Source organism: Spodoptera frugiperda, chromosome 10 (genome assembly GCF_023101765.2).
Source record: "Spodoptera frugiperda isolate SF20-4 chromosome 10, AGI-APGP_CSIRO_Sfru_2.0, whole genome shotgun sequence".
In the NCBI taxonomy this organism is placed as follows: domain Eukaryota; kingdom Metazoa; phylum Arthropoda; class Insecta; order Lepidoptera; family Noctuidae; genus Spodoptera; species Spodoptera frugiperda.
Window position 1 is genome coordinate 7167184 of NC_064221.1, and position 23097 is coordinate 7190280.

At 37.5% G+C, this 23097-nt stretch overlaps 1 protein-coding gene across 4 annotated transcripts in view; it reads right to left on the bottom strand.

The window, feature by feature from the left end:
• LOC118277061 (inactive dipeptidyl peptidase 10) overlaps positions 1 to 23097 on the bottom strand; it is a 183826-nt gene that overhangs the window by 14600 nt on the left and 146129 nt on the right. For all 4 annotated transcript variants that reach the window (XM_050696444.1, XM_050696447.1, XM_050696446.1 and 1 more), the window contains exons 7-16: positions 13753 to 13895; positions 13217 to 13359; positions 11583 to 11706; positions 10400 to 10635; positions 10201 to 10321; positions 9168 to 9306; positions 8565 to 8737; positions 6525 to 6667; positions 5007 to 5198; positions 2697 to 2854 (exon numbers count right to left, since the gene is read on the bottom strand). In XM_050696444.1, the coding sequence (XP_050552401.1) occupies positions 2697 to 2854; positions 5007 to 5198; positions 6525 to 6667; positions 8565 to 8737; positions 9168 to 9306; positions 10201 to 10321; positions 10400 to 10635; positions 11583 to 11706; positions 13217 to 13359; positions 13753 to 13895 (1572 nt within the window). The remainder of the gene's footprint in view (positions 1 to 2696; positions 2855 to 5006; positions 5199 to 6524; positions 6668 to 8564; positions 8738 to 9167; positions 9307 to 10200; positions 10322 to 10399; positions 10636 to 11582; positions 11707 to 13216; positions 13360 to 13752; positions 13896 to 23097) is intronic.

Here is a 23097-nt window from a genome sequence, read left to right on the forward strand (position 1 = left end):
AGTATTAAACTTGTATCTATCGATAGGTTGAAATTATCTGTGGAGGCTTGTTATTGGCAATTTAAGTTTTTATAATATGTTACCTATAATTATTGTGATTAGTCCGTAAGCCTTCTTTAAGAATAAAAAAAAAAAAATTAAACACGAAGATTCGTGCTTATGGTAAGACTGAATTTGTGTTCAATAAGATCTCGAGCTAAGCTGTAAAACTATGTGACCGTTTCCCACTGATACTAAGCTATGTAGTTATGCAATGAAGATGCGTAGTTTGAGAATGTATATATACATATATGATAGTAGGGAAGCCATCCATAGCACGCATCTTTCTATATAAAAAAACATAGCTTAACTGAGTCTGTTTCCACCAGTGCTAAGCTATGTGTACCAATGAATATCGTTAATAAAAGCCAAACGCATCCACAGCAACGTAGCATAGCACATCTCAGGTAGCAAAGCACCCTTAATTTTACATCTTCTAAGCCAATATTATCAAAGCTACACGTGGCTCTCAAAATAATTCCTTAACCCATAGTAAGTAGGGGAATAAAAGCCTCGTCATTATTTGTAACAATGTTTCTAAAATAATTCCAAAGCAAAGACCACATTTAAGCGTTTAATCACCCAAGATTAACCATCCCCCCTACCATTGAAAACAAAGGATTAAGGCGCGTTCACACAGGCACGGCGTGACGCAGCGATTTTGAGAGAAAATTTTGTAGTGACAGATAGTGTACGAGCAAGCTCGACACTTTTGCTGACATCGTATCGTATTTTTATTTAGTTTAATAAACACAGCCAACGTGAACGGTCTGTTTTATTGCTCAACCAACAAGTCAACAATTGCAAGTGTAGAAGCGACATTGCCCCTACATTTATGGTCCTTCGAGCCGGATTCGAACCAGCGACCTATGGATTTTAGATAGATACATGCGTATGGCAAGGTTTTGCTGACGGGTACGTGAAATATATTTGTCACCTTCTATGTTTATCCCGAGGGTGTCGTAAGAGTCGAATAAGGGTATTTTGTAGGGATCGGACAGCATCACTCTCTGAAGATGGGTTTTCATATCGATGTTAGTCGATGTACGTACACATTGCTACCCATTTTAATATTTTGAACGCCACGGGGGTCACCGGTGACCGACGTTAGCGGAGGATTTGCCTTCGACAGTTTTCTATTAGCAGTTAAAGACTTAAACTACGATCTTCAACACAATTGCAAGGAGATTATGATCTCCACGCTTTATAAGTACTGGTTGTCGTGTCTAAGTGTCACGGGTAGTTTGATGTTTATATTATAGGACAAGTTAGGTTGTACAAGGTAAGAAAATAAAAGTAAAAAACTGTTTACATTGCCTTTTAACTGAATTAGTTTTTAATTTCTAAATAATATGACAGTGGAAAATTGGAAAGAAAATCATTCAGCGACTTCTCCTGCCTTTAGTGAGGCGAGAGGGAATGTCAGACTCTTACTGACTAAAAAACACCCCGTTCCTACCGCTGCTCTTCGAGCCGGAGCCCCGGCTACCTGTTAAAAGTCTGTCCCTGCTCCGTATCGTGTATCAGCTTTACTGGGCCTCAATTGTGATGGTCTGATTGCTCTTTGAGACAGAGCAGAAATGGTGACTAATGTTATCCATTTTGTCGTTACCACACGGCCGACTAATGTGTACTATCCTTAACAAAATTCAAGTGGGTTGCGTAATAGTCAGTCATGCAGCTTTCATTAAAATAACATTAAGGTCCATTAGACCCCGGCAGATTGCTTTGTTTATACCAATTACAATCGTCCTTCGATTACTAGGTGACTGCCTACTTTCAGATCCTTTGTTGTCTGGCCTTTTTAGATAGGATTTTGTGGTTACTGCTTCGGGAAAATAGTGGGATTTTTTGCTGAATGCTGATGATTTCAATTTAGTAGTACGAACAAAAGAACCCATGCTTAGTACAATTTTGGTCTAAATTTGAAAGTCAAGATCAAAATGGGTGATGTCCTTTCCTTTGTGGTTCCAATAGCAAGTTTTTTGTCATTTTTCAAGTATCCAAGTTTTAGATGCAAACAAGAATATTGGACAGCTTTTGAAGAATCGCGCGTTTAAACAAAGACACGAGGGACAAAAGAGGTTTTATAGTTTTGAGACTTTAAAAACAAGTTTTAACACAACAACACACACACGAGACGCAACAAAACATTCTGGTTGTGTGTGAGTGCGTTCTTGCGTGTTATGTGTGTGTTGTTGTGTTGCATCTCTGCTGTGTGAGCATTTAATTGGCAATGGGAGGGTGGTGCTGCACACCGCATGCTGAAAATACGTCTACAAGCGGAATAATGCATTATAGCATGGATTTCCGCAAAGTAACGCCTGACTCTATTCTATATAAAGGTTCGCGTCCGGATTTTAGTTTGTCTTGTATAGAAACTCTTACAACTGCGTCCACTGATCCGCATCGTACGGACCGCATCATCAGCAATGCCTACATGCGATGCGTACTGATGACGTCATACGGAATGCTTAATATGTGTACGAGGCGGGCCTGTGGACGCTTACGTTAAAAGTCTTATATTTAAAAATACTAGATCTGCACTAGTTAGTAAGTAAAGGACTGCTATACAAAAAAAAAACACCACTTTACACTTTAGTAAAACTCATTAAATATCTACAACCCTATCGCTAACTTCACCATCCATTACTCACCATAGTACCGCCAGCGTACGATGGGCGTCAATGCGATCCCGCAATGGAACACGTTCAGCGTGCTAGCTAACGCGAGGGCGGCGAGGAAGCCGCCGTGCGCTCGCCCCCATACCGCGACCCGACGCGCGTCTATGAAGTGGAGGGAGTCCCTGAGGTACCTGGGGAGAAAGAAGGTTAAATAAAGAATATGAGTATAACATAACTGCTAACTGTCTGTATAAAATGGCTGCCTTGCTGGCTGACTGATTATAAGTGCGACTGCCGGGAAGGAGTCTCGAGTTCGATTCCCGGGTCGGGCAAAGTATTTTGGGATTTTTTCGGTTTTTCGAAAATTTCTCAGTGGTAGCACGGAATCTGGAAATGTGCCCGGTATAATATATAGCAATAGGCTCACCACCTATTACATGGGACTTACAAAATAAATTGTGAAATGTGGGTGTACATTGGCATTATGTGCCATAATGTGCACCTCTGCCTACCCCTTCGGGGATTAAAGGCGTGACGTTATAAAAAAAATATATATATGGCAATAGGTTCACCCATTATTACATGGGACTTATAAATAACATAAATGGTGAAAAGTTGGTGTACATTGTACAGTGGCATTACGTGCCGTAATGTGTACCTCTGTCTAGTCCTTCGGGGATAAAAAGTGTAACGATACAGATAGTATAAAATGACGTCACACCTTTTATTTTCCTAGAAAGATTTATGAAAGGAATTTCTATTAAATTGAACATCCCCTTTTGTCAGTTATGAGTTCCAGATTTTAGGGTGTAAGTCTATTGTTGTGTCGACCATAATTCTATACGCGAAATACCGAAAAAAACCCTTCCTACAATCGGGTAAATAGCGGCGAATTGATACTCATGTTGCTCACCATTTTAAGTGTGGGAGAGCCATGCTTCGACACGAATGGGCCGGCTCGACCGGAGTGATACCACGGCCTCACAGAAAACCGACGTGAAACAACGCTTGCGTTGTGTTTCGATGTGTGAGTGAGGTTACCGGAGGCCCAATTCTCCCCTTCCCAATCTTCCCCATCCCCGATTCCCTAACAACAACCCTTGAATTCCTAACTCCCAAAAAGCCGGCAACGCACTTGTAACGCCTCTGGTGTTTCAAGTGTCCATGGGCGGCGGCGATTGCTTACCATCAGGTGATAAGTCTGCTCGATTGCCGGCGTGTTTCATAAAAAAAAAACCATTATGGGCTCCTGTCGTAGCTTGAAATTCGTTGAGTATCCTCGTTAAGCTAGTAGTACCTATTATTTAACATGTTAACCGTCACGTCGGCTACTGGTGACTGTCGTTTAGCGCAGGATTTTGCCTTCAACAGTTTTCTTTCTTACAGTTAATATTTTAATGAAGTTTAGAATCTAATGTAGCGAGTTTGGCTATCCAACCAAACCTAAATAAAATTATAAACTCATCTACTCCTTAGAGAAAAACAGACATAACGTTGTTACATAATTCAACTTATTTAACTTCCAAACGCCTTTTAAAAAAGAACCCAAGATTTTACAGCTGCGTAAAATTGTTTGACACTAAAATATTCAGCGGAGAGGCAACATCAAGTGCCTTGGAGGTCCGAACTAACGCTGAGACCCACTGGGAACGAAAAAAAGTGCTTGTACATTTTATATGAGTGTAGGACTAGCTAGACTGTTGGCTCTCTCGAACGACTCGATTTATAGTGAGTACTGAGTTTCAATGGTCCTGTGTACGTATTCGATGGTAAGTACATATATAGATTAGTGTTAAGGTTTCGTATTAATAAAACCTAAGAAAGGTTCTATCAAGGTTGTTCGACAGTCCGTTGTAATAACAATAAAATATAAATAAAAAATCACGGTTTACTCATGTATATTTATGGAGAAGAGGTCTACTAGTTATGAATCACAGAGGGACTTTTCATTATGAGCAGTGTGCGCAGACACGGCGACGTTTGTGACTCAAAACTAGGAGAGCATTTCTCCCTTAACGTAGGTAAGTAAACCGTGTTTTTTAATTAATTTAGTATGTCTTACGATAGTTATTATAAAACATTTTACAATAAATATAAATATAGTGAATCCATGAATAATATTGTGTTGTTGATTTGCAGAATACTGTCTTTTACCAAGAGAAAGAGGAAGGAATGCGTTACGAAACAGGCTGAGACACTGCAGTAAACATATTAATTTGATATGCAGATGATGATGAGCTCTCTTCCATAGTGACTAAAGCCAAACAGAAAGCTAAAATAACACCTCTTTTTAAAACCAAAAATCGATATCAACATCATCTAAATTATTTCCCTTTAACTTACTCGGCGACCTCCAACTGGTCCTGCAGCTCGACGGTGCCGAGCCGGCGATGTAGCGCGTGGTGCGCGCCGAGCCCCCGCCCGCCGGCGCCGCGCGCGTCCACCGACGCGAGTATGGCACCGGCGCCCGCGGCTAGCGAGCCCCAGTCTAGGGACCAACGCTCTGTTACGAGCTGCGTTCCTGGTGCACCGTGGCTGTTGAAGAAAGAATTAGGTGTAATTGTATAGGAAGTCTTTTTTTTGTATATTGGGTGACTGGTAATTAGTTAAGGATTAAACAAGAAAGTTTCATTAGCACGTGCGGGTAAAGTTCCAAAATACCAACTAGTCTTCCGATAATTGGCATCTGATCATACGAACGCACGCGCGTGCCATATTTTGATGTTTTGTTATTGTGATAAAAACAAAACCAATCAATATAAAAATGAGTAAAGGTTTCTTCGGGAAAGTTGTTTGTAATCATGAGTACAATCACGTTTTAAATATCCTTTCCTCACACATCTTATTTTTCAGTTAAGTTTGTATATTATGATCGCTCGCATATTGTAGTAAACAGTTCGATCTTACCAACTTTGATTACCAAAACTTCAAACATAAATTTAACGTTACAATGTCTTTGTTAAGAACAGTCATGGTGATAAATTAACGAGTAATTCGGACTCAAAAACCGCAGTAGAATATGCTAAAAATTAATATTGTTTGAAGAAAGTAAGGACAGTAATAAATTCGCTCATAAATATCTCTTATTACTCACAAGGAATGTTAAGCATCAGATATATTTTCTGTCTTTTGTCCAAATGATTTGTTACACCTCAAGCTATTCGCAGTCTTATTGCTTTTCTAACAATGACTGTTATAGCGTGTCTATAGCAGGACTAGACTAACAATCGTATAAAATGTAAGTGCCGTTATATTTTACATTTACGCTTAACTTTGTGGAAGAATTGGAATGTTTTCGGTGTTCATTGGTTTGTGAGTTTGTAATTTAGTGGGGGACGATTTATACGTTTTTATTATTACTAGATCCACTGTATTGGCTACAAAGTTGCATACTTGCAAGTACGGATAGTATGGATGGCTACCTTTTTTGACCATAGAAGCGTGAGTTCAATTTGGATGTTTGATACTAGCTAATTATCTATTGGACATTACCATTATTTGGTTAGGAAAAACGATTAACCATCAGTTAAAAAGAAAAGGAAAGTCACTAGTGGCCATACTAGAGAGATTTAACAAAATCGTTACTAAGGAATAGTTTAAGTAATCGTTAAATATCTCTGAGTACGGCAGTAAGTTGTTATTTCCTTTTAATGGGACAAGCCTGCCACAACCTCCCATACCACTGCAACTCCTGTAAGCCAGGATCTACAGTAGATACAAACATGAGAACACCGGAACATTGAAGTCCGGCGCGTCCCAGGGACATGAATGACTGTCTTGGATCCCGCAACGAAATAAATCAGAAGATATTATTAGAGGAGAAGAAAAGAACTGTAAGTTGTTAATAGTTTTAATACTCACACTTTCAACACCAGTGGATACTTTGTGACCTCATCTTCCCTCAACCCTGGCGGGAGGAGTAGCCTCACCCTCGCGGCGTGCCCACTGGATAGCTGCACCGAAAACGTACGGGGCGTCGGCAGAGCTATTGACGCTAACTTTTCCTGTTGAAGAGAAATATAGTTTGAGGTTATGATATTAGGGTTTAGATTTGCGTGTTTGGCTTTATCAATGCTAAAAAGCATAATTTTTCAGGTAATGATCGATAGTGTACATCTCTGGATGATGCAATCTGAAGATTGACTGTATACTCCTCTCTTCTATCTTAAAGTCAAAGTCAAAATAATTAATTTCAAATAGACCAGGAAGGCGCTTTTGAACGTCAAAGCAAATATAATAATATTAAAAAAAAATAAAACGTCTGTTTGTCGGTCAGTCCTCTAGTGAAGCTATTTGCTCGTTCCAAAGTACCCTTTGGAAAAGAACGAGCAAGAAACTCCATAGGTTACTTAGAATTGCTATCAAAATAACATTATGTATATAAATACAACTAGCATGGAGTGTGTATAGGTTCTATGTTGGTGGGTATATAATTATATATAGTGAGTATACGGAAGTTTATTTATACTCTCGTTCTTCTCATATTGGTACAGCTTGGAAGCAAACTGTTACCAACAAAAACAGCATTGTTTCATCCCGTATCATTATCTCATTATCTTGTCCAATTTAGCCAAATACATAAACGATTGCTTTAGTTTCTTATTGTACATCTGTTATAATATAATCTTGTATTATAACTGGATGTTATTTATTATAACGTATTATATTTGGTACCTACTCTTGTATCTTTTTTGTTATCTCCTACGAATAAATAATTATTAATATTTTTGATATTACGAATCTGTAACTGAACGAAAGTTTGTGATTTTCCGATTTGGAATCATACAGAGATATTTGTTTGGCAGTCACATACTCGATATTGTTTGAATGTGCGGGCAAGCGGGCGCGCATACTATGCGGCGCAGAACTTGTTTCGTGCGCAGTGGATTCCGCTTGCATGAAGCGTCGCGACTCAGGTCAGGGTCTAAAACTGTTTTTAATGACGGAAAAAATAATATTCCACTGAGAATGCCACCCTCAGTTGGAACTTGTATGTATAACTTGTGTTAAAGTTTATTCATAATTCCCCAGTACTTTCTATTTCTATTTCAAAATTCCCCAGTACTTTTGCCAAAAATCATCCAGTTTGTAATTCTGTTTGCTAAAACTCGTGTAAAAAGAAACTCCATAAGATTTGTTGTACCGTAAAATAGATGGGATAAGCAAAAAGGTTGGAAATTCAGCTTTTTGAAGTAAAAAAAAGTATGAAAGCATCGATCCGTAGTGGCAACCGAGATTATCCGGTATAATAGCTAAGCTGGATTTTATCCTTCGACGATTTCCGCGATTTCAAATATTATGATTACTCTTGTACTGAAACAATGTATAAGTTGTTCAAGTTAAGTTGCTTTTGACACCAATTTTTAAGTATATAATATGTATTTTTTGTGGAGTTTCTTGCTCGTTCTTCTCCATTCGATGGTACACTTTGGAACGAGCGCCTAGATTCACTGATGGACAGACTGACCGACTATTATTTGTTTATTCCATTGTTGACGTTTCAAACGTACGTAAGTATTAATGGTTTAATTGGAATAAATGATTTGGCTTTGACTTGACTTTGTTATTTCTGTCAAATTCTGAAATAAATACAAAACACAGTGTGCGATTCGCCTTAGGTATGATTAGTGTAAGGTAGTAAAGGTACCTGCGATTTGTTATAAGCCCAACTCCAAATCTCAGTTTTCATTTTATAACTTTGTTATTTTATGACTTCTTAAAGTAATAGAATTTAAAATTTAAATTAAGTAACTTTATGACAAACGTTAAATGTTTTCCTATAAAATTAATTAAAAAGGTAGTAAAACTTAAGTATCTTGTGAATTTACGCATTTAATTCCTAAATCTGCTGGCCAAAGTACCAGGCAAGCATAAAAACAAAGAAGTTTAATTTGCACTTACCTTAACAATAGTATTGTTCTCCAAATGTGCGATTAGTCTTGGGTCAGGCAGTGCAGTCTTATGAAGACTGAACGTAGGCACCCCAGGTCCAAGGCACTCCAGCACGAAGTACGCTGATGATGGACTGAAGTGCGCCTCGTGGTAGAGGCACGGCAAGTTCTGGGGCATGCCATCTACGTTGGAAAAATGGAGATTTTAAAAGCAAAATCGACAAAGTAAATCTTTTCAAATAGGTACTAACTGAATTTTTTTTTGCTTTATACATATTAATGAAATATTCCTCATTAAAATTATCTCCACTTGTGATAGTGGGTTAGAGATCATAGTAAATCTTAAAGGTTTAAGTGTGTTGCTGCTCAACTTCTGAGGGCTTGGTACGAGTTTGTTTTACGTTTTACAAGATCGAAGCGTTACCGCTTTCAGGGCTCCGATTAGTTGGTTCATTAGAGCTGGCAAATCAGAGCGCCGATCTTGTTGAAAGTAAAACAAACTCTTAACTTCTTATGACATCCGTGGAAAGAGAGTAGGAGCGATGAATCTTACATGACGACTAATTTCTTCCATGATGGGATTTTTAAAAGGTTTATTGTACTATATGCTTACCAGGGTACTTCTTCTTCTTCTTCTTGCTGGGAGAAGGGGAAGTGGGCGGCAGCTCTTCATCCCAGTCACTGTCGCCCCACGTACTGTCGCCTGACGAAGCCAGGCTGCCGTAGTACTCTAGGTTTATTGACGGGGATGGCTATAGGGAAAAATAAAATGTAAGATGCAATAATAAATAAATGATTAATTGATATATCTACTTAAGCCGGCCGGGAGGTATCGCCCTCGTATGCCGTATATAAGACAACAATAGAAAACACATTGTGTCTCGCGTAGATCTGCGTTTCGGCTTACAACGGGTTAAGACGCCCGCTTCTCGTGCATGAGAGTGCGGGTTCAAAACCTACCAACGCCAAGTACCAATGTCACTTTTTCCAAGTTTTATGTGGTTTCTAAGACCAGCCACCGCTGACTAACGGTGAAGGAAAACATCGTGAGGAAACCTGGCTTATAAGTTTGAAATCGCCAACCCCCATTGAGCAAGAATGTTTAATAAATCGAAATAAGAATCAGTTAAATAAAACTCAATAGTATTCAAACGATCTAATAGTCGTTAGTGGTTCTAATCTTCTTATGGCAATGTATAGCATAGTAATGAGTTTACAATCCTACACAAATCTGAATGTAACATTTCCCTCCATCTTGTTTCCATATGTCTGCCATCCACTGCAGATGCGTATCCTATTTACGACATTCTGGCATCGCGCCATTACGTATCGAAATAAACGTTAAATGTCATTTAATAGCAATCATGTGGACATCATTTGTTTGCAATTTGGCTTCGTATAAACTTTGATTTGATTCATGTGATGAACTCTTTGTTTATTCTGGTACCCTAGTCTCGATAATCTTTTTATTGTTTAGTATACCTAATCAATTATTGTCTATTTTAAACATAAACAATTATGTATAGTGTTTTTCAAAATCTGAAAGAATGTAAATGCTCATCTGTGGCTCATCTATACGTTTCAAATGACACTCTTAAGCTGTTATGTTCTCCTGGTACCTTTAGTTAGTTGCAAATAGTACAAACCTGTGAATTACACGTAACACAGTATGGAAGTTTTTGCGGGGAGCCCGGCCTCGGCGCCTCGGATGATACTCTGTATAGGTGCTGTTGCCCTGGTTTTCCTTCTGGGATGCCCAAGTAGTAGCTAGAAAAAGTAAAACATTTATATGAATTCAATTCTTCTTCTTCTTCTATTCTTGATAAAATATACTAAACTACTTACATATGCTGGTTTGCATGGTCCCAAGCTAGTAGCTGGACCACATCAAAGCTCCCATGAGTGAGGGGCAGAGCTCTGGGCCCATGGGAGTTATGTTCTGTCCTCACAATATGACGGAACAGCCCAGCTGGTCCATCCCTGACTGGAGCCAGGGTTACTAGGGCACCACCACCGGCGGACCAGAGAGGAGACGGTGCTGATTCCACCCAGCCGTCTAACCCTGAGGATATCCTGTATACCTGTGGAGTTAATTGTTGATGGTAAATAGAAATGACTATTGAACACAGCAATAAACAGATATCTGTACCCTTAGTATGAGTTTGCTTTACGTTTCAAGTAATCGAAACGAGAGCGCGTTCGGCCATGTGATTGGTTAGTTTATTTGCGCTGGCCAATCAGAACGCCGAACGCGTTCTCGTTTCGTTTTCGTTCAACATAAATCAAACTCGTACTAAGGGTACAGATTAGGTATTAAGTTAAAAGTACCTAAGGAAGGTGCAAATTGTTATTCGGTTTTTCGAAAACGAAACTGTCAAAAACATGCGAGTTTAATTAATGTGTTTTATCCTGTTCTCTTAGGATTAACAGATTTTATAATGTCAAAAAACGAGCCTCATCTTGCATTAAATACATATAAAAATGTTTTCTATAACAATTTTCGTCCAACTGCTAGTTGAATTTTGAATTTCGTTCTAAATCGAAAATGTTTAAAATTGAAATACACTACAGAGTTCCTGCGCCATTTTGTAAAAAAAACGAGCTTCGAAATATGAATTTAAAATAGAAAACGGTATCGAATTCGAAATGTAAAAACAGTTTCTTGTTCAATTTTCTTTCGGAAGAACCTTTTTGCGAATTTTATTTCTTTCAATAGAGAATATTTGCGAAGATCTGCGATAGTACTTTATGACAAGCTCTTTTTTGCTTGAAATTATTGCTCCGTATTTTAAGTACTGGAGTATTTATTATCTTGGCAAAAAATGTTTACGTGAGGTAAAAGGGATGTTTTTGGAACATAAACTTTTTTTTTGGCTATTCAAATGAACTCTTTCTTTGCCTATATTTATTCTTAATTTATAAGACGACATTTGCTATCATCTCCCCTAAAAATACCTGAGAAGATTTTTTCATAACTATCTTTATTTTTGAAGTCATAAGGTCCAAATTGCTATAATAACCAGCTTACCTCTTGGCAGTACCACATAGGACTCTTGCAGACGGAGACCACGGACAAGTTCTGCATCCTCGTGAGCCAGACCACACATACTTCTGTGAGAGACACCCATTGGGCACTCGTGAAATAGTAGTCACTGTAACAAATGAAAATACCTATAACTTATATGTGTGATAATAGAGATAGTTTTCTAATAGAGTACTCAAAAGAATTTTTGTCTGTCGGATCTTCATTTTTAATGGCCACTAATGTTTCCGTTGGACTGTGTAGCAGGAAGGCCAGGCTTTCTCTACTCAAAAAGGATTATAGGATGAATGGTAATTAGTGAAGGATATTTAAACACGTGATTACACTCATGATTACAAACAACTTTCCCAAAGAAACTATTTTTGTATACTCATTAGTTTTATTCTTAGCACAATAATAAATTAATACTTATTACCTCGGTCGATATAAAATGAACGAAGTAAAATATTATTTGATATTAGTTAACCCTACACAGTATGTATTATATAAACAAAATACGGAACATGTTGTATCATATTTTATAAAGTTCCAGATATAAAGTTGTTAGTTGACTAGATATGGCAGCACTTTGTTTTATTATCTACTAACTCATGTGGCTAATGATTTATTTCTATGTGGTGTGCATTTACAATACAAAAGTGATCTATTTTAAACAGATATGTTATGATATCAAGGACTCGATTGCCTTTCACATCCACAGCCTATAAGTGGCCACTGCTGACCAAAGGCCACTTCTCGCACGGAGAAGATTTGAGCATTAATCACCACGCTTGCTCAATGTGGGTTGGTGATTTCAAACTTATAATTAGAAGTTATAAGTCCAGGTTTTCTCACTATTTTTTCCTCCACCAGTCATACAATTCAAGCACACTGACAATTTAGCACGGAAAAAAAATAATCAGCCCAATAATACTTCGTTTGACTTGTGAATCAAGCCAATGATGTCAGGCACTTTTTCATACCATATAACAATGCAAGGAAGACCATTCCATGTTCTACTGTATATCCATGTATTTAGCTCAATTATCTAGTGCAGTTTAGAGCTTGCAGCGGCTTAAAGCTGCTGAGAGGTTCATATTCTTCGTTTTATATGGAGATGCGATGTAGCTAGTGTAGATAAAATTGAACTAGGGATTTTGTAATAATGCGCAGTATTGGCGGATTGGAATAAAATCTCATAATAAGCATCATACATTTATATTTTATAAATTTGTTTTGGGTATTTTAGCTCAGAACTGAGCATTTTTAGGCAATTGTTAACTTTAAACCATGAGCCTCAACTCTTCGTTTTACTCTAGTATCTTCCCTTTTTTAAGGGGAAAATCATGCAATGACTTTTCTCGCCTTGGGCGAGGCGAGAGGGAGTGTCAAACTCTTACTGACTAAAAACCACTCCGTTCCTACTTCTGTTTTTCGAGCTGGAGCCCCGGTAAATCCACTACGTAGTCCACAGCGGATCCTAGTATCCAACCAGGAGACCAAAAATCGCAGGAGGTTATTCCTAAAAAGATTAAGAAATGGTTCTTCTTGTGATAGATGAAAACTTTCATAGCCTAATTAGTAATTTTAATTTACTTTTCTGCTTATGATTATTCGAAAGTAAAATATATCAAACTTACCCCTCTTCTATAATAACTTTGGGCGGTGTGAGGTGTCGAGTGCGAATGTGTTTCGGATCTGCGATATCGGCGACTGTTAGCGTCACTGTGGGGTTGTTCGTCCCAGGCTTAGGGTACCTCACGCTTCTGATCTCCGGGTACGTCTGGGTGAAAGAAAACATATTTATAAAGGAAAGTAATATAATATTTTTCCTAAATTAGGAATTGTAATATTGTAACATCACGCCTATTATCCCCGAAGGGGTAGGCCGCTATACAATGTACACCCAATATTCACCATTTGTGTTATAAGTCCCATGTAATAGGGGGTGAGCCATTGCCATATACTAAATTAAGAATTGTAATGCTGTAGAAAACTTTTTAAATATAATTTTTACTTAAAATAATTTAGTTTTACTTCAAATTTTTTTTTTTTATAATTACACACAGAAAAAAAAAACAACACACTTTAAAAACTTATAACAACATACTTTTACCAGATGATTTTTTAAAATAAAAACCAACTTTGTGTCTAAACAAATTAAGTTTCAAATTACCTTAGCAGGGTCATCAGTGTCCAACGCTGCTCCGTACCATGGGTACTTCTGCTCGTGTACCAGGGTATCATTAAACGTAGCATATAGCACCATATGTCCGTCCGCTGACATCCACAGCGCTGTGCGCGATTCCAGGATCTCTTCTGTAAAGATACGGGTCATTTAAAATAGTGGAAGGTTTCAGAAAATAGGGGCAGATGCGTTAGTTAGTTACATTCTTAGGGTGCTATAAAGTTGTGTTTTACTACATTATTGTGGATGCGTTTGGCATCCACCTCTAATTCATATTGGTACACATAGCTTAGCACTGGTGGAAATGGAATTCGCTAAGCTATGTTTTTTATATGGAAAGATGCGTGCTATGGATGTACGCTATGGATAGCTTCCGCTATCGATACATCGCATACTCGAGTTGTGTATCTTTCTCGCACAGCTACATAGCTTATTATCAGTGGAAACGATCACATAGTTTTACAGCTTAGCTAGTACATTTACGTAGCGTAGCTACAAAGCATATCCGTCCGTCGCAGTCCGAATTTTGTAGTTAATAGATTTGCGACTAAATTGACATTATTTTATTCGTAGAAGTAAAATTCCGGTTGGTAATTTTGTTTCGGACCAAATATTTAGTAAAAGATTTTGAAATTCTATAATCCCGTGTTCCACAGAAATAAATATTATATTTTCTTAATTAAAACAGCTTTAATTTGGCTAAAGTTTTATTTCAATCAACTCTATATGTAATTTTTATAACGGGATTTCTAGTATGACTACCTACATCACATTATTCACTCTATGAAGTACTAGGCTATCATAATATCTAAAGAGCAGACTGCACATCATAATTTAATGTAGGCAAAGTAATTAATGTCAATGACTGCGAGTACAGACGGCGACCCGTTGCACAACATCTGCGCGATATTATTAGATGCAAATATACAGAGTGAAGCATTTTGTTTAATGCAATTTTTATAATTTTCTGTTCCTAATATGTTTCTTTTAGCTGTAAGTCCTCCATGTTCCTTAAATAAATAAATAATGGCGTTTCGATCAAAAATCGGTTTACTCACGTAAATTATTGGAGAACAGCTCTACTAGTTTCGAGTCAGAGAGTGACTCTTCATCATGTGCAGATGCGGCGACGTCGCGCAGCCTAGACTAGGCTAAACAAGTAGAGCTTTTTCCCATTAATTTACGAGAGTAAACCGTGATTTTTTAGTTAACAAAAATCGTTTACTTCAACGAGAAATTACGGAAGATTGCTCTGGACGTATTTTGGTTAAATTAACCCGACTATAGAACATATTAAAACAAAGACTATAAAGTTGCTTACAGGTTACATAGTACTCCCATTCATCTGGCATATTCATTAGTTATGAATATTAAACTGAATTCGAAAACTTCATATTAACAAGCTGCTGGGCCATTGAACCTGATATTTATTTCATTCATTAACATTTTATGTTTATCATAATTATATTCCCAATAAAATGCTTCATCGACTAATTCAAATTAGTTTATGCACCGTGCTTTTACTAAATATAAATCACCCTATACACGCATGACAAGAGCCGCGCTGGCACGCTGCGGTACGCACTGACGTAGAAGTGGCGATGCACTGCCGATGACGTCACGGTTCGCTGCCACGATCATTTCATTAGTTACGATGAGTGAAATTTTAATTTAGACATTATTTCATGCGTCATTTTGCCTGTGAAGGTGACTGACTTAAAAGGCGGTTAGGAACGTTTTGGCATAACTCGGATGGTTTATTAGTCATAGCTCGGATAGTATTGCAGGGGTTTTGGCTTTTCTTACGAAAATTGTCATTTGAAAGCCTTGATCGTATTTTTGAGATTCATGTATAGCTAGGGTATAAGATAATACTTAATAGTTAAGGTCAAAGCATATTTAACAACCACGGCTTCGGCTCGGTTAGCACGGCTTGTGGCTACCGCTAGCTACCGTGCTTACGGTGCGTCGCCCGCGAGGTGCAACCTTGCAGTCGGCGAGTAGTAAGCACGTAGCTTGCATGCTTCCAGCTAGTAGTCCGTTCGCTGGGAGCGCAAGGACGCCTTGACTGCAACTCAAGAGGACATTGAGCTAGCCACCCACCTTTTTTGTATTGACGTTATAAAATATATCATTGTCGAATGATATTACTATATATATACGATTTAAAGTTCAATTTAAATGACAATTTACTTGCTGGGTTGGGGCGGTGCGGCAGTACAATAACGGTAAGTATTTTTTTAAGTAAAAATGTGGAAAGTAAAGTATAATGTGCTCTCAAATTGGTTTTCCATTGTCACTATTGTGATTAACCTCCTCCAAAGTTTTGATATCCTGGTAGCCTAGGCAGGATGATTCTTCGCCAAAATATATTTCACCAAACTCTCGCTATTATTTCACTTTAAACCTTCATATTAATATTTTAATAAAATAATATTTATGATTTACATTCCAATATAAAATTCAAGTGCTTGAAACTGAAATGGTTCTGGCATGAAATATTTTGCAGTGAACATCGGAGCTACGTGTCGCATATTTAATTTGAAAGTCATTTCCAATAGTGTTTTCGGATCAGAATAAATATTCAATGCTAGAGTGCACTGGGAGGAAGCAGCCGTGCCATGTTATTTTGCTGTTCAAAGTGTAGAATAATAAATAGATGTTTACTCCGGTTTTTAAGACGCCTGTTTCTCATGTATGAGGGTTTGTAACCTACCAATGTGACTTAACATATTATGTGTATTAAGTCAACAACTTTTTAAAACTGCTAGAATCTCCTTCTCAACGGACACAGAAAGAAAAATCTTTGTTTTTTTAAAAAAAGGTATTTTTTTTTACCGCCGCAATTTTCAAGTAAGATAATATTTTTAAAGCCTTCTCCTAAGTCTGAAAAATGGCTAACAACTACATCAAAATCAGTTCAGCCAAATGCGAGATAATTGCGCACAAAGATACATACATACATACAGGAAATTTTTAGGCGTTGATGAGTCTGCTTTTGACCACAACCTGCTTTCTGCCAAGTTCCTTTTTTAAAGTCGATTAATACATTAAACGCCATGGGGGGACCAAAAGAGACCGGCACTAGCAGAAGATTTGCCTTCAACAGATTTTTTTAGCAACCAAAGTCTTAAAAAGTCTCTTCTTACTCAATTTATAACTAACTCCGTTTATAACTATAACTGGAAACCAAACAAACTTGGACGCGAGTTTACTTACAAACTTCAGATACTTCAAAAGGGAACGATTTACATAATAAATTAACCTGATGATTCTTCACTGTACGTAATTACTTAGAACTCAGTAATTTGATAACTTGTAACGGCAATAACTTGAGATTATAAAGTAGAGTGCTCTGTACTTTATTGCTTGATTACTTAAGTACATAAAGGATATTATGTTTCGGTAAACAGTTGTTTTGTCTCTTTGAAAACTGTTCTGACTCTCATTAACATCTTAAATTCCTATTTAGTGACTGCGGAGTTAGAATAAGTTTTGAAAAGTGTGGGAGAACCATTCTTCGGGACGAATGGGCTTCACAAAAAATCGACGCTTGTGTTGTGTGAGTGAGTTTACTGGAGGTCCAATAACCCCCCTTCCCAATCTCTTTTGGGCAACATGTTGTATCTTTTTTGTGGAATTGCCCGATTTCCCAAAAGATGTACCCCACATTTTAATATCGAGTTATTTCAATAATCCTACGTAATAGTGACTTGTTTCTTGTACGTGTTATTATTGATGGATTTTTTAAAATAAAAAAAAAACAACAAAACAATTATATTTTACCGGGCCCGGGTGTCGAATCCGAGATTTCTTGTTCGGCAGTCGCACTACTCGAACGTTGAAGAGTATTCAAACTTCGATTATAGATACAAAACCACTTATTTGCGTTCGACTTACACTTATCCAGTTTTTAACAACGCTAGTTTTCTTTGAATACTACAACACTATACATGCAACGATATACAAACATGTTGTACCGTCAGCATAAAAAAGATCCACTTGAATGGGCCGCTGTTTGCTAAAAACGAACGTAGCGTCAGCAGAAAGTAATTAAAATTTGTTTGGAAATCGGATACTGTTTGGCGAAAGAGAAAAGGTCTTCCGAATCACATTTCTTTTACGTTTTAAAAAAGTATTTCTGTTACTATGTTACTTTTTTTCTTTTACGTAAAAAGGTAGGGAATGAAGCAGCATCACCATCAGGCTTTGTCAGTCCAACGCTAGACTGTGTCTCCTCTACATACAAGAGGATTTGCCATTATCTCTGCGCTTGGAAGGCGAATTGACGCCATTGATAAAATTTGATAAAACTGAACATTTATGTTCAGTTTTATCAGAGCTACTGCCCTATTTTTATATTTTTGAGGGGCGAATATCATGTAATACGCCGTTTCTACTCCTGCTTTTTACGTCGGAGCCCCGGTAAACCCGCTAGGTATTCCGTAGCTCTGTATCAGGCATCAGCCCTAGTGGGCCCCATCTGATGCTGCTACTGATAGTCAGCTATCAAATGTGTAATCCTTTAGGCTACGCACGCACTCGTTAATTGACTTATTCATGACAATTGGAAGACGTCTTGTATTCGTCAAATGCCGAACGTATGTCATGCAGTTCTATGAACAGTAACCCTTAGTCGGCTCTTACAACTTTCCACGTGGAAAGGACGGTGACAAAACATGTTCCACGCTGTTGTTACTCCATACTAAAATACACAGCAATAATGAACTGGCAAAAATACGGCCAGTTTTACCTCATAAATTAATAAAAGTTCGCCGGTGAACGTGTGGACGGTACCGGGGTTTTGAAAAGGTCATTCTCTGTTTACTTTGCGCGGCTACCCAACATAGGCTACCATACATAAAGGTCCAAGTAGACGAGTCACCTGCCTCAGGTATATGATACTTTCAGTAGAAGACGGAAGTCAACACAAAGATAGTCGTAGCATGCGACAAGCAATGAAGGCTACAATAACTTTTGAACTAATGTCATTGGACCATTATGTATAATTAATTACATATTAAATTTTTGATAGTTCACTAATGTAGTGACATGGTTGTGATAGTGCACTACATTAGTGCTGTACTTGCTCTTAGTATGAATTTGCTATACATTGAACGAAAACGAAACAAGATCGCGTTCGGCGCTCGGCTCTGATTGGCAGTTGCGAATGGACCAACCAATCAGAGACCCGAACGCACTCTCGTTTCAATTACTTTAAACGTAAAACAAACTCGTACTACGCCCTCTGATAAGTTATGTAAACGTTAGTCATGGTCATTGTTAGTATTTGCCATAAGGAAACGTGTGAGTCGCATTCACTGCTGGTAACAAGAAGCGTATATGCCAGTGTGCTGTGGCCCGTCTGCAACGACCGCAAGGCAGGTACCCCCAACACAGCTAAAAACGAACATCTTTCATACTATATTTAGGAACGGTGGCTATTCTGGAAAATACCTTTGGACCAAAATTATTCGAATTTGTCTTTGGAATTTTATGTGGTGTTTTGTATGCGTAGGAATTTTTGGGGCGTTTGGAAGTGTGTTGGTTACCTATATTATTAATTTAAAACAAAGCGTGACAATATATTAGTCTCCTTTTTTGAGGGGCAAAAATCAGCCAATGACTTCTTTTGCCTTGGGTAAGGCCGGAGGGAGGGTCAGACTCTTACTGACTAAACATCCTGTTCCTTCTCCTGCTTTGAGCTGGAGCCCCGGTAACCTGTTACGTTATCCCCAGCTCCGTATCGGGCATCACCCTACTGGGCCCCATCTGTGGTGATGTGACTCTGAGGCGTAAACGAAACGCAACAGGTTCAGGACGTGCACGGGTCTGGTTCTGGTCGGATGCGAGCTATCCTTGCTTGCCGTCCGCAGATCCGCACTTACAGTTTCCGGAGATAGTCACACGATCCCTGATGCTTGCAGTGTCTCCTGCGTTGGCTGGGGTATGAGGAGGATTGCTTCCATCGCTCCCATATAAGTGTTAAAGTTCAACATTGATGAAACCGGTTACGTGGGCGTTCAATCAAATTAAGATTTCCAACAAATTGTATTTGTGATTCAATTGGATACTGGATTGTATAGAAAGAAATAAACCCTACCTAGAGCTAAATCGTGTGGGTGTTGTTACATTAATGATCATTCCAAATATCCCGAAATACGTTCTTTATTTGGAACACCGACTAATGAAAAGGATTTTCATTCACATTTTCAACTCGAATGTGAAGAATTTTTAAGAAACAATTGGTTGATACAGTTTATAGTATACAGCCCGGTATTTTAACTTTCCAATATTTTTGAGAGTTAGGGATCATTCAAACATTCTATTTATAAAAGAAAAAAAGAAAGACGGTTAAAAAAGAACATTAAAAATAATAAAACTAAAAAAAAAAATTAAATAAAAAAAAGGTAATTTAAAAAACTAAAAAACCCGACTGCGTTTCTTTATAATATTAAAATGAAAAAACCCTAAAACAAGAAAGTCATCGTAAAATTGAAGCAGTCGGGACCCATTCTAAATATGGGTACATACGGCTGGCTTTGTAGAATGGGTCCCGACTGCTTCAATTTTACGATGACTTTCTTGTTTTAGGGTTTTTTCATTTTAATATTATAAAGAAACGCAGTCGGGTTTTTTAGTTTTTTAAATTACCTTTTTTTTATTTAATTTTTTTTTTTAGTTTTATTATTTTTGTATTTTTATATATCTAGTGTCACTCTCACATTCAATACGAATCAAACGACCCCTATCAAGCGGAAATCCATCCAGGCTAGAGAGTGAGAAATATTCGAATTTGACGCCAAACATCCGCCATTTTGTTTTTTTATTATTTTGATATATTCAGTGTCACTCTCACAGTAAATACGAATCTAACGACACCTCTCAAGTTAAAATCCATCAAGTTGTTTAGGCTAGAGAATGAGAAATATTCGAATTTGGCGCCAAAAATCCGCCATTTTGTTTTTTTATTATTTTGATATACCCAGTGTCACTCTCACAGTAAATACGAATCTAACGACACCTCTCAAGTCAAAATCCATCAAGCCGTTTAGGCTGTAGAGCGTGCCAAACAATTATACATACATACATACATACATACATACATACTTACATACATACATACATACATACATACACTCGAAAAACATAACCCTCCTTCTGGCGCAGTCGGGTAAAAAGGATCAAAACGACTTTAATTTTGAAATTCAGTGTTTTCATTATTGTTTATTACTTATTTAATACTGACCTCCGAAATAAAAGTTATTTTGACCATTTTAGTGTTCTTTTTAACCGATTTTCTGCAGTGAAGTCAATTATTTTTTTTGTAAAGTTTCTTTATATTTAAAAATGAAATGTTTGAATGATACCTATCTCCAAAAATTTTATACTAATATTAATTGTATGAACCATAAACTAAGCCGACACATATGTTAAAGGAAGAGTATAATATATATTTTTACACCCTTATTTGCCCCGCAGGTGTCGTAAAAGCCGCCGACAGAGACAGCAGCGCCCTCTTTTAAGTTGCGATCTATATTATCTTATCTGCCAAGCGCGGAAATTATGCTGATGCTTATTTTTCTTAGAGAGAAGAGGCCCATAGGTTTCAGGGGAAGTTGATTTTGATGATGTTGGTATCAAACCATTAACTTTTACAACAGAAATAATTACGAATGTCAACATTATACAATGTTGTAGTAGTAGTAGTAGTAGTAGCAGAATGAGCATTACAGTAATTAAAAAATAAAATTTCTCTTAAAAAATGGAACCGCCTTCAAAAGAGCGAATCTCAATTTTTAAGTCACATAATATACCTAAAAGCCTATCTTAAGTCTGAAAATTACCTGCATCGAAATCCGTTCAGTGAAACGTCAGATAATAGCGCACACACATACATACGTGCACGTTTAAATTAATCTCCTTTTTTAAATCACCTAAAACAAACGGTAATAAAAGTAGTAAAAATAACACGGAAAATAAATACGAAGTAAACTAAACGAGAAGAAAACCATGTAAGAAAATATTTTACAAAACTGTTCTGAAGCATAAAATGTTTTAAAAACCTCAGGTCTTTGGCTTGGTGGTTGTAAGCTTTATAGAATCACAAAGGTCAGTTATTGTGTAATACATAAAGAGGCTTATATAGTGCATAGTTCTCATAGTTCGATTGTTATGTCCTACAATAGTGGGCCTTTATCACATGTAGGGCATAATTTCTAGTAGTCTGCTACAGTTTCTGACTTTTAAAGAGTATAAAATTTTAAGGAGTATTAAATTATCTTACTTCTTGTAACCTGCCTTAGGTTTTAACTTTTGAAGACTGTTGTAAGACCTTCTTGTAAGTTTAAGGTCCAATGACCTAGTATTGGTTCTTTATTAATTGGTTCTTAAAAGAAAATACCTCGTTATCATTTTTTTATGGTATAAGCCGGTACACGAGCAGACGGATCACCTGATGTTAAGCAATCGCCGCCGCCCATGGACAATCCGAAACACCAAAGGCGTTACAAGTGCGTTGCCGGCCTTTTGGGGGTTAGAAATTTAAGGGTTGTTGGCGAAGATTGGGAATGGGGGTAATTGGGCCTCCGGTAACCTCACTCACACAACTTGTTTCACGTCGGTTTTCTGTGAGGCCGTGTTATCACTCCGGTCGAGCCGAAGCATGACTCTCCCACACTTATTACATTATTGCCCTAATACTGAAATGCTACTCAATTTTAAGTGGTACTTAAATATTGCGCTATCTCTGTCATTTTATAAAGAATTGATAGTGACAGAACTAGTTTTGAGAGCGTCTTAAAATTGAGTAGCGTTTGAGTATTCGGATATGTCATGTTTAAATCCGAAAACAATTACTTGCCACTTAACTAACAACACAACCCATTAATTTAATATCTATATTAAATATAGAAGCCATGTTTATTTTACCCCAGTAAGCATCACGAGCATAGATTGTGGGGTAACTATAAATATTATTTATCCGAAGGCCGCTTTGTATAATAGAGTGGAAAATGTGTATTTAGTGGCGAAGGGGTTTCAACCACCATTATAGAGGTAGAGGGGTGAATTATTATGGTATTTGTGTCGTTTGTAAACGTTGATTTATGTACGGTTCAATGGGAATATTGTTCATATAATATATTGTAGGATTTTTAAGGGTTTTCTTCGGTTTTGAAATATGTATGTGGATCAACATCAATAGCACAGAATAATATGTCAATAGGCAGAGGCAGTCCGGCTGCTCTGGCTGGATTATGGGGCTTCTTTAAGTAGAGAGCAAAGCCTTATAAGTTATAAGTTAAAGGACTTGTCATAATTTCCTGGTATAGT